Source organism: Carcharodon carcharias, chromosome 8 (genome assembly GCF_017639515.1).
Source record: "Carcharodon carcharias isolate sCarCar2 chromosome 8, sCarCar2.pri, whole genome shotgun sequence".
In the NCBI taxonomy this organism is placed as follows: domain Eukaryota; kingdom Metazoa; phylum Chordata; class Chondrichthyes; order Lamniformes; family Lamnidae; genus Carcharodon; species Carcharodon carcharias.
Genome location: NC_054474.1, coordinates 83,000,988 through 83,013,625, shown reverse-complemented (window position 1 = coordinate 83,013,625; position 12,638 = coordinate 83,000,988). Strand labels below are relative to the sequence as shown.

Below are 12,638 nucleotides of genomic sequence, written 5' to 3'. Positions count from 1 at the left end.
CCCCCCCCACCCACCCCCCCACCCTCAGCAACGCTACCCTAATGGCAGAGCTTTCAGAAGCAGACCTCCCAAATCTAGAAGATAAAATGGAGTTGTAGTACTAATGACATCATCAGGCCATGACTTTTAGATCAGGAGCCTGGGCTGATCACGGTGAAGGTAAATGTCGTAAAATTCGGCTCCATAGCACCTGCGGTTCTGGCATTGTGGGTACTGTTTTGGTACCAAAGTAGTGTCTATGCTACACAAGCACATTCCCAGTAGTATGCTGAGTAGGTAGGTCATGACGTTTGTTAGCTGATAATACTAATTTGATGAAAGGGCCTCCTATTTCCAACATCGCTACTCCAGTTGATGCCATCTTTTAAACACATGCAGCTAAACATGCATACAGCAACAGGAAGGACAACATCAGCGGTATTTAAAGGGATCATTAGTTAGTGATGTCGACAGAGAGTGGTGTTGCAATAAAGGCCTTGTTCTGACTTCAACGGTTCTGATCAGACCACTCACTTCCAGTCATGGGTGCTGTGGTTACCATCCTCCTTGGCCTGCAGCATGAGAGAGAAAATGAGCTGAGAAAACAAAGAAGAGGATAAGCTGATTGCAGAGGGAGGAGCAGGAAGAAGAAAACACTCTCAGTAGAAGGCCTTATCCACACAGGGTCTTATGGTGCTGTGGCCTGCAATTATGGGCCACCTATCCTGCAGAGAGAGGGATGTATATTAGTGAATCTGATGCAATGTGTTTGAGTGATGTGCCTGTCTTGTTGAATATTTGGCAGTGAGTGCAAACTGTGAAAAATGGGTGAGATGCTTGCAGCAATGCTATGTGTAGAATGAGGTGAAGCTATGAATGTGAAGAATAAGTTGTTGTTGCTTGAGAATGTTGGTACGTGAGTGAAGTGTAGCTGGTGAATAGAGCAGTGTGTGAGCTGAGTGATTCATTTGCCAGGATATGGCATTTAAAGATGCATTCACTCACCATGATCACTCGTGTGAGATCACTAATCTTTTTTGCCACTCTATCCAGGTCCTCAGCTAAGCTGCTAAAATTGACAGCAATGGCTTTCTGCTCCCACTGCTTTCTCAGTGTCTGCCTGAAGGGATTCCTGCTCCCTGTAGATGGAGGTCCTTTTCCCTCCTGCACCAAGGCTTCCAGTGCTGAGCCTGAGAACCTTAGCACATACTCTCTGCCCTGATGCACCCAAACTCACTCTTCTTGTAGATTAGACATTCTTGCACAGCTGCTTCCAGCACCTGCTCCAGCCACAATGCACTTCCCTTTTAAGCAGTGCACGCTAGCTTTAAGTGGCTGGCCTTTCACAAACTTGTGCCCCCTGCTGAAGAGGTATGCTGGCTGCATTTGCAACAAATGGGCATCAGTTCATCGTGCATCACAATCCCCATGCCGTTTTCTGGTCTTATCCAGACTTTTGCTCCATAGCGTCACAGATGGGAATGGTGAGACTTCGGGCCTAGTAAATTAATGCAAATGATTTTATCCTCTCCGACACACCATTCCCTCCAGGACAGGGAGTGGGGGTGTGGGAGGGGGTGATGGGTAGGGTGGGTAAAATCGACCCCAGTGGTCTGCTAGTAACTGAAGAAAGGAAAAGGGGTTAGTATTTCAGAATTAGATTCTTTGTCAGAATTTTGGCAGTTTGGCAAGAAATGTTAACCTACCTTTGCCCTTCCCAGATGCTAATGAACCATGCATACCTTCTCCACAATCTCTGTTTCTTTTTTCAGATTCCTGGCATTTGTAGTTCTTTATTTACATGTTTATATTTCACTATAACTCTTCTATAAAACGTGTAGCACTCTATAACAATTGTGCTTTTGCTGCAAATTTAAACCATGAGCATGTAAGGTATTGACAGGTGTGGCACAAAAAAAAAACAGATTGTTTGATCTCTGTGGACCTCCAGTTTCCTGTGAGCCTCATTTAATTTATGAGCATCAAAGCTCCACCTCTGATATGAGAAGCCTCTCCCATAAACTTTCACAGGAACAAAGGCTTTTCCCACTTTTGTCTCAAGGGGATATTTCCCAGGCAGGAGGGACTTTATGGTGGGAATTTATGCCATGTAACAAAAAAAGCGGCTGTTTTCAAAGTCTCTCCGTCCAGATGCAAATGTGATTCTGATCCCTGTTGTGTCTAACCAGCACAAGATTGATTTGCCTTTGTTTTTGTTAATAGTGGCAGATTAGAAAGGATGTGATGGCTTGACACCGGTGGGATCAAAAGACAAATGCCTGAGGCTATAGCTATATTAAATGATTTCCCAATGCTGTAATACCCAAAAGACCTGATAACACACTGCAATACACAATGCTTCCATACTTCTGTAATCCTTCATCCAAAAAGAATAATGTTCTTGTCAATTGGTCTATATCCTAGAAAGGGGAATGCCCACCAGCAAGGCTGTATCTCTGTTGCAGTACCTACAGTGAGCAGCAATGTTCCTGGGCAGAAATCAAATTTACACATACCTTCAAAAGTAGAACTTTTGAATATTATTAGTGTGTGAGATATTCTAAACAAGGGCCTGAATTTTGTGCTTGTCAGGCAGGTGTGATCGGCGGGCCCAGAAGCAGACGCAAAATGCGCTTCCACCTGCGATCGGTCCCCGTCCACGATCTTAAGCTGGCTGGCCAATTAACGGCCAGAGAAAGGCTTAGCACTGACGCTGGGGGCAGGAAGAGGGTGGGTGCCGACATCATCACGGGTGTGGGTGAGCTCTTCGAGGGAGCTCCGTGAAGGCAGACAACTGCCTCAGGGAGCTGCAGACCTGCAAAGAAGAAGCCCAAAAATGCTGCAAAAATGTCCATGCAGCACAATCCAGCACCTGCAAGCAGGCTTCATTTAAAAAAAGTCCCCAGATATTTCTTTTTATTTTAAATCCTAATGGAGATTTCATCCCGCCTTTGGATGAGGTTTCATCAAAAATATAAAGTCCACCTGGCCGATTGGCCCATCCGCCAACCGTAAGGTTGGACAGGCCATGAAAAATCGCTGACAGTTGGGATGTTAATGGGCTTAATTGCCAGCCTAATTGTCAGCAGGTGCTCTTCTGACTTTTGCGTGTGCCCACCAAGCAAAATATTGCGCAATTGCATGATGACGTCGGGACACTCGCCCAATGTCATCTTGCGTGATTTCATTCCTGATCAGGTGGAGCCTGCGCCCACCCATGGGACATAAAGCTCTTACCAAGGGCTGACCAGGTCGTAAGTATTTTGTAAAATATTAGCATATAATGAATGGATATTTACTTGGCTTCCCCATACAGGTAGTTTCCATCAGAAAGAATGAAAGACTTGCATTTCTGTATCGTCTTTCATTACCTCAGTATGTACCAAAATACTTCCCAACCAATGAGTGACTAAAGTGTTGCCACTGTTACAATGTAGAAAATTTGGCAACAATTCAACAAGTGCATCAGAGCAGTAATGCAGCCTCATCTTCCTCTTCTTTTGAAGATAGTGACTCATGGTAGAATGTTTCAATATTTAAATGAGGCAGTCATCCCCATCTTATGAATTATTCCTGAAATTGGTGATTGGAGCCTGCATTGCCATCAAGTCCAGCTACTTTATCATATTCTTTTGCCTTCACATTAGCACTATGTTTGCTGCCGTTCATGTTTGCTTCGTCCCCACTCTCCAAATTAGTTTCCTTTCCCCTGAACTCACTTGTCTGCCTTGGTTTGCATTTGAGCTGAACAAAACCCAAAGGGTCTTGACTGGCCAATTGGTAAACATATCTTGCCACAGATGATGTTGAGGTCAGAGAATAGGCTTTGATTGATCCTTGTATCTCTCCATTCTGGTGCACCTTGTCTATGTGCTGCATAGTTCATGCCCAGTTTCAATGTCGAATGTATTTACACCCCACTTAGTTCAACTGTAATGACCTACTAATGTTTCAACACAGACCAAGCATCAAGCTTTATTGATCTGTCCACATCAGGCAATGCACCGCTAACTGTAGCTTTAAGAGACCTTTGGTTCACAATTTTGTTTTTGTGTTATTCAGGATGAAGAACAGATGCAACCTGTCACCGCTCAAGGAAAATGCCAAGCTTCCATTTCTGATGATGCCTCACAGAAAACTAAATCTCAAAATAAAATTAAACGGCACGGCTCAAGTAAGTGCAGTTTTATTCTCAGTTTATTCCTTTTCAATTTTGTGCTCCATCTTGAAAGCTGCACTCATCCATCTGGGAGCTAGGCAGAAAGGTAGACTGAATCTTGCAACTGAAATGGTTAAAGAAGTCAACCCCAGGAACTGCCATGTTTATAGGTTGAGACAGACACAGCTTAGTTCGTGCACACATGGCAAATCAGGTAGAGATGGTGAGTCATTAAAATTAAATAATGAGGTAAGCAAATTGGATTGCTGGTTCTGCTTCACTCTGTGTTCACAAGTTTAGATTTTGTTGAAGGGCTGGGAACACTATCTACTAAATAAAGGACACTCGATTCCAAATAAGAATCAGCTGCCACTTCATCTGCTTACCAGAGAACCTTCACTGATTTTAGCTTATTCAGCTTTCCTAAATAGTCTGAGGAGCTTTTTGATAAAGTCACATGACTCATTTAAAGGTCCAACTGCTACTTGCTGAATATTTTTAAAGTTTTTTTAAAGCTGTGCCATCACACAATTAAAATTAAGTTGCAATGTTGGTCCTGTGGGGAGAAAGATATAGATTTGCATACATTGTTTGTTATTTACACAGTCACAAGGTCCAAGACCCAACAGTAAGATTTTGACATTGCTTATGCAAATGAACTGAGCATATCAGACTTTTTTTTAAACATAGTGATCTAATAATTTTGTTATATTACTGGTCCAATGTTGATCTTTTGTGATTGTTCCTAATGGGTGGAATGTCCAATACTGTTTCGAAAAAGCAGTCTTTTTTACAGTTCAGCAGGATAAGACTGGGCAGGAGGTAGGATCATGTCTTAAGTTGTAATGTTTGCTTTGTTTATGATGAAAGTCAAGTGTGAACAGAATCAGATTTTTATTTCAGAAACAGACTTTTGGTATCTGTAAGTTTTAGATATTCCCAGACATCTGACCATAAACACAGAGGCCTGAATTTTCACTACCTGGTTGGAGCGCAGAGTCGGATCAATTCCTGGCTCCGCAAACACAACCCAAGAAAAAGTGCTCCCAAGGTTCCAATTCTCGGTCTGGGGAGGAAAGTGAAAATGGGAGACATGGTGAGCAACCCCGGAGAGAGTTTGGAGGCTGCCGGTCCAGGCAGAAGGCCTGCCTCAATGCTCCAGCACTTTGTCGAGGATATCAAGAAATGAATAAAACAAAAATAACCCTTCAGCCCTCACCCCTCACACCCCCTCAACCCCATACATCCCCCCTGCCAAACCATGCTATTTCATGCCCCTCACCCATCCCCCAATCTATGCCATGTTCCTTCACCCATCCCCATGGGCCTTTATAACCCTGTGCCAACTTATGCCCCTCTACCCTACCCCTATGGCCTTTTATAGCCTCTATGCCAGCTCATGCCAACACATATCCCCCCTCCACCACTCTTTGCCCTTGCACCTATGCCAACTTACCCAGTCACGTGCAGACATCAAGAACTTAATTTAATTTTAGAGTCCATGCTAAGTGTCGATGATAAATTCGCTATTTCAAAAAAAACTCTCACTGATAAAACCCATTCACTACATTTAAATTCCTTCAAACATTTAATCTCTTATATCAACAAGCATTTGTATTCATTGTCCCACTTCAAATACCTTATAAGCACTTGGAGCTGTCAATCAAACAACTGATAGGCATCCCACAGTGATAATGATAGGTTGTGAAATCAGCCATACAGCACTAGTCCTGTATTAGCAGCCCTCAGGCTAATGTCAACAGACAAAGTGAAACAATATGCAATGATTTTATTTGACACTACAGATCATTTTTTTCTAATATTCCAGGGGCAGGAGATTAAAATGCCTTGATTGGAACTATCAAGAGATCTGTCAAGCAATGAGTTTGTGCAATTTTTACGCACATTCATGGTGTCTTTTAATAATCCAAAAGGGCACCTTACATCTCCCAAAGGGCACCTGACCTCTCCCGTATCCAAAAATATACCTACATCTCCAAAGAACTCCGGCAGCTTTAGACTTTCTCCTACCAGATCTGAATTGCACAAGTCGTGTTTTGGACATCCAACTAGCCAAAAATCAGATCTGACTGAGGCTGTTGCACTTTAGCATAACAGCTAAGCCAACGGGGATTTTTAAAAAAATTCTGATTAACGAAACATACCACAACGCGCTTTCCCAGCAAGCTTCCCCTTCCCCAGTGAGAATATCAGAGAGTGACGGAGGCAATAGGCTGTCACTAAAACTGACATGGAGAGAGCCAAGGTAACTAACTGCCTGTGTGTTTTTATCAAGATTGTTTCTGTTGAATGTACTGTCCGAGAGATATAGGTATAGTATATTCAGATCTTGTATTTAAAAGTTGCAATTAAATGCATATAGCTAGCTCATTTAAAAAAGGATAACAATGTATTGGAATGGCACAGTACGTGGCTGGTTGTTTTCCAATGCAAAGAGTGTAGGAGGCAAGGTCTTCACAATAAATTTAAAAATCCCAAACTCAGAAGAAATTTTTATGTGATTGGTCCCTTTAACAAATATTTAACATATTATCTGTGTGTTGGCTGAGGGTTCAACAGCGGGGAAAAAATCCTATCAATCAGAAAGTAATCAAAATCACTTTACAGCAATGTTGCAGATGGTTATATCTGAACCAGATTATATGTGATCTTAATTACATCAGTGCTAGTTGCTTAAAGTCCATGTCAGAGAGACATAGAACTAGGCTTCCAACCAAAAGAGTTTTGATGACCTCAGGCTGTCATAAAGCTGCAGTTTGCTGTGTGCTGCTTAAGTTTAGGACAGGTCTTAAACATACATTTAAATGTCATTATTCACACAGGAAATAGGAAAGCTGTTCTCATGGCAAGGTGGTTGCCTTACTGACATTTCAGTTCCTCTGCAGATTGTAGTTTATTGCAATGAGATTGAGCGGCAAATTGAAGAGCGTCCTAGGCCTAAAAGTACATTGTGCCATTTGTAGATCACACAAAAGGAAGCCATTCATTCCATCATGCCTGTACTGACCCTTTAAAATAGCTATCTAATTAGTCCTGATGATGAACTCTTACTTCCACTGTGAAACAGTCAGGGATGTCTAAGGCAAGCACTGTGTAAGTCTCCTGCATTCTCCCCAGATCATAAAAAAGTGTATGGCACTTTATCCACCTTGGACGTATAAGGGGCTGCATGAGTGCAGTGGTGATCCAAAGTCCCAATACTCCCGCCCCAGCTGAATCAACTGAGCGAACTGAAGCTGAAAGAATGCACATCCTTACAAAAATAGGAGAAAATACTTCAGTATAAATAATGCTGCTTGTGTAAACATGAATGCTGAGTCCACAATAGTGTTTGTACTCATCACTCAATCCCAACTGTCACTGTGACAAAGTCAGAGTTTACGATAACACTCAAACAGTAGAGCTCAGCTCACAGATGTCCTGGACAGATGACAGCTTAGTAAAATTCATTTATTTTGACCACACTGCCATTGTCACATGGTTACAAGTCACTGAGATTAAAAACAGATCATACTAGGACCTGTGTTAACATTAGTATCCCATTGGTGTCAGGTCACACAGCTGGTGAGCTTGCTTTCTACAGAGGTAAGGCTCCACCAAATACTACGCATCTTGCCCAGAAATTCAACTTTATAGTGCAGTCCCTCCTTTAAAGGGAGATGAACTCGTTTACCCTTTGCTGACAGCATCAAATGGGCACAGAATACAAAACCAATTTGTTAAAGTACTCTACAAAAGAGTATTTTCCTTCCATGCACTTCATAAATAATTATCAAAACTTAGTAGATAAATGTCACCGGCAATGTTGTATTGGTAGCCATTCTAAGCTGTTGTGTGCAGTATGGAATTATACAGAATATTCGTCAGGGAGCTAGAACAAGCCCGAATGTCCAGAGACAATAACAATGGAATATGTTTTTTAAAAATCTATGCTGTTGGGTCAATGGTTGGGATCTAATATCAGTCTATGCAGCTCATCTGGCATTTCAACAGATCCTAATGTGTACACAGTGCCTGCATACAATTTGCAAAGGCCTTTTGGATAAAATAGCCTCATACAACATTGTATTATGAAAGTCTATGTAGATGAAAAAGAAATTTCAGTCTACTAGACAGTACTAAAGGCATGAATAACTGAGCTGTGATTTATACTATGGGATTCTGTCATATTGATCATTTGTTTGAAATTGATGAAGAAACATTTGAGGCCTAACTTTTCATAAAGACGGATAGGGACTCTGAATTAGCCCTGCCCCCACACCCAACACCCACAATTTTCGCTGGGAGTGGGGGAAAACAGGGGCAGATGTAGTTTGCACATCCGTGGTTCACAGATGCAGCTTCACACGTAAATGTGCAGCTCCCTTCAAACAGATCTGATTTTCATCACTGCAAAATCCAAATCATGACTTGTGGCCTTTAAAGCTTTCAGCAGAAGGACTGAAACTGCCAGACCTCTTTGGAAAGGTAGTGTACCCTTTTATATAGGACCAGAGGTACCTTTGTGAGAGGCTAAGTGCCCTTTGGGATTATTAAAAATAGATTTGAATGTGTGTGAAAAGTGGATAAACTCATTGGAACTGTTAAGTTGTCAGGAAACTGTCAAGCTCATTGGAGCTGTCAAGGCATTTAAATCTGGCCTTTAATTTTAAAAAACATATACAGTTTTAAAAAAAACAGTTCTTGCTATTTCACTCTATGTGTAGGCATAATCTAGAGTGGTTGTTATTATAGGATTTCTGCTGCATGACTGATTTCACAACTTATTATCACAGTGGCAGGCCTATCAGTTAATACCTACAAGTCGTCATATCTTCGATGTGGGGCTATAAATACAAATGTTTGTTTTTTAAAGGATTAAGCATGTGAATGAAATGCTTGTTTTTATAAGGGATTACGTATTTGAAGGACTGTAGTCAATAGGTTTTTTTATGAACAAGAGGTTTGTTTTAGAAAAAAAGTCTGCAATAGACAATAAGAACCTTATCTTATTTTATCTCAGCATACAAACTGAAGTTTGCCCATGGTGGATCCAGAGTGAGTTGGTATGGAGGATGTAAGGGAAAAGGGTGGTGGGTGGGGGCATGAGTTGGCATAAGGACTATAGCAGGCCATAGGGGGTGGGTAGAGGGTCATTGGTTGGCAAAAGTGCTATGAAAGGCCATGGAGGTGGATAGAGGGGCATGTGACAATCTGGAGGATATGAAGAGCCATGGGGGCTGGGTGGCATGAGTTGGCATGAATAGAGAATGGCAAGTGATTGAGTTGGTGGTGAGGGCTAGAGCTCTGTTTTTGGTTTTATTGCTTTTATTTTCACAGCTGGGACAAAGTTGAGAAGCACCAATTAGCCCGCCTCCTCACCCAGCAGCCCCTGTGGTATCCTCCACACTATTTCCGGGAATGGCAGGCGCAACTCTTGTTAACATCCATTCCCTCAAAACTAAAATGAGACCATCCAGGACACTTTTCTACAACCACACCACCCCCCCAACTGCCACCCCCCTCCCCCAACTGCCACCCCCTTCCCCCACACACCAACTAACCAGATCGGGTTTGTGGAGCTGGGGATTATCCTGACTCTGTGCTCCTGGCTCAGACGTGAAAGTTCAGGGCTGAGAGTCTTGATTTTAAAATTCTTATCCTTGTTTTCAAATTCCTCCAAGACCTCATCCCTCCCTAAGACCGTAATCTCTTCCAGCCCTACAACCCTCCACGATATCTGCGCTACTCTGATTCCGGCCTCTTGTGCATTCCCAATTTAGTTGCTTCACCATTAGTGATCATACCTTCAGTTGCCTAGGCTCCAAGCTCTGGAATACCCTCCACATATCTGTTCATCTCTGTGCCTCACTTTCCCCTTTTAAGACACTCTTAAAATCCAGGTCTTTGACCAAGCTTTTGGTCATCTGAGCTAATATGTCCTTAAGTGGCTCATTGTCAAACTTTGTTTTATAATGCTCCTGTGAAGCGCCTTGGGACATTTCATTATGTTGAGAAGGTGCTATATAAATATAAAGAATAGAAAAGCAGAAAATTATTTAAATGGAGAGAGACTGCAGAATGTTGTGGTACTAAGGAATCTAGGTGTCATTGTACATGCATCACAAAATGTTAGGATGCTGGTACAGCAAGTAATTAGGAAGGCAAATGGAATGGTAACCATTACTGCCAGGGGGAGGGAATACAAAAGTGGGGAAGATCTTGCTACAACTGTACAGGACATCGTTGAGGCCATATCTAAAGTACTTGTACAATTTTGGTCTCCTTATTTAAGGAGGGATATGCCTGCAGTGGAAGCCGTTCAGAGAAGGTTCACTGAGTGGATTCCTGAGATGAAGGGGTTGTCTTATGAGGAAGAGCTGAGCAAGATGTGAGAGATGATCTTATTGAAACATACAAGATTCTGAGGGGGGTGGCTTGACCAGGTGGATGCTGAGAGGATGTTTCCCCTAATGGAGGAATCTAGAACTAGGGGACACAGTTTAAAAATAAGGGGTCTCACATTTAAGACTGAAATAAGGAGGAATTTTATCTGTCAGAGGGTCATTATTCTTGGGCATTTTTTCCCCCAGGAGCAGTGGAGGCTGAGTGATTGAAATATATTCAAGGCTGACTTAGACAGATTTTTAATCTACAGGGAAGTCAAGAGTTATGGGTGTGGGGTTACAGAGAGAATGCAGAAAGTGGAGTTGAGGCCACAGTCAGATCACCATGATATTACTGAATGGTGGAGTAGGCTCAGTGGACCAAATGACCTACCTCTGCTTCTAATTCTTAAGACCCTGCAAGTTTTAGTTGTATAACATTTGACTCTTGCTGAAATTGAATGTTAATGTTTAGGTATTTCCCGCCAAACAATTTTTTAATGGTTCACCAAGTGTGAAGATTAAGGGCCAGATTTTAATGGATGAGATGGGAAGGCCGAGTTAGGGAATTTCCCAACATGGCAGACCCATCTCCTTTCAAAGGCACCCCCCACCCCTCACCCCCAATATTTTTGTTCCAGCAAGGTGGGGTGGGATGGAGTCAGGCCCACTGCCTCCAGAGGCAGGCCTAATTAGGCAGAAACAGAAATGTGCAGATGGCGAGACCAGCAGGCTGGAACGCCCACATCCATTTACTGGGGCAGCAGCCCAGTTGTCCCTCTCGTAGCCCCCATATTCCGTCATATCCTCTCATGCCCCCTCATATCTCCATGTCACTTCCATGTCCCCTCATGCTCCCCATATCCCCATGTACCCTCCATAGCCACTGACCCAGTATCAACTATGGGCAGACCTCAAGATGTCTTTGAAATGGACATTAAAAAAATAAACTTACAACAATTTCATAGAGCTGTCATTCAAACAAAATTAAATCCCCTCAAGTGGTCTATATGTTGCAAAAACAAATAGTTACTCACTTAGCACATCAAAGACAAAATTCTTTAAGAACTTCTTAAAACTGTCAATCAAAATGTGAACATAGCCCCCCTGCTGAGACAAGCAGATCATTAGGTTTGGAAACTCAGCCAAACGTTCATAGTGGACTCAGCTGGCAAACCTAACCCTGAGAAACCTAAACAATGGACTCTACTGCAACTGAAAAAGCAGACAGCCTTATTTTCTAAGCTGTCCTGTCAATCAAAGCAATTCAGGAGCAGGTGGCGTTTTGTTTTTCCTCTGAGTGAAAGCTATTGAAGGTTTTCATTTTAAATAATATAAAAGGGCTCTGGACATTTAAATCACTTCAGATTATTACACTAGAAATCCCAAACAGTATTTTCTTAAGCTCTGAATGTATAAGAATACTTTTCTTAAAGGGAAAAGTACTCTAATCCATCTCAGTATTTACAAAATGCTGATCAACGTGTCCACTTACTTTTGCAGGCAGAGCCCTATAATGAATCACTGCTGTAAAAACAAATCTAATTTATAATACGGCATCTAACTATTGAAACTGAAAGAACAATTTTTTAAATATGTATTTCCAACAAAAATTGCTAGAAATGGAAATGGCGATGGGGGCGGAATTCCCAGAATTGGGTCTTACCTGCAATTTTTAAAGGGCTCCTGTGTCGGCCCAACTCGGCAAAAATCCAGGCCTAAATTTGTCTGTTCCATGGTCTGTTAACATTTCAAATAGTCTAATTTCATTACGTGACTAACTGAAATTGCAGTTCCACCTGCTTGCTTAAATGTCTTGAGCATATAAACTGCAACCTTACAAAAAAAATTATAAACCTTATATTTGTCAGATTTTTCCATTGCAAGTTTAATGTCCACGTTTATAATGGGAATTAGCTTTGTAAACTTGTCATAGTGCAACTACACCTTGCTGTCCATGGTGACACTGAGGCATCTGAGCTTTATATTTCTATGAACACCATGAACACTATGAACACTATTTGGACCTTCTAAGATCATTTACATTTTTTTTTGGTGTGAGATTGCGGAAGAACATTTATCCCCAAAAAGCTAACCACCTACAGCTGGTCAGC

The 12,638-nt window shown here is 42.0% G+C and overlaps 1 protein-coding gene across 4 annotated transcripts in view; it reads left to right on the top strand.

Annotated features, from left to right (window-relative positions):
• The window catches only part of afap1l1a (actin filament associated protein 1-like 1a), a 231,724-nt gene that overhangs the window by 207,638 nt on the left and 11,448 nt on the right, over positions 1 to 12,638 (top strand). For all 4 annotated transcript variants that reach the window (XM_041194165.1, XM_041194166.1, XM_041194167.1 and 1 more), the window contains one exon: positions 4,042 to 4,153. In XM_041194165.1, the coding sequence (XP_041050099.1) occupies positions 4,042 to 4,153 (112 nt within the window). The remainder of the gene's footprint in view (positions 1 to 4,041; positions 4,154 to 12,638) is intronic.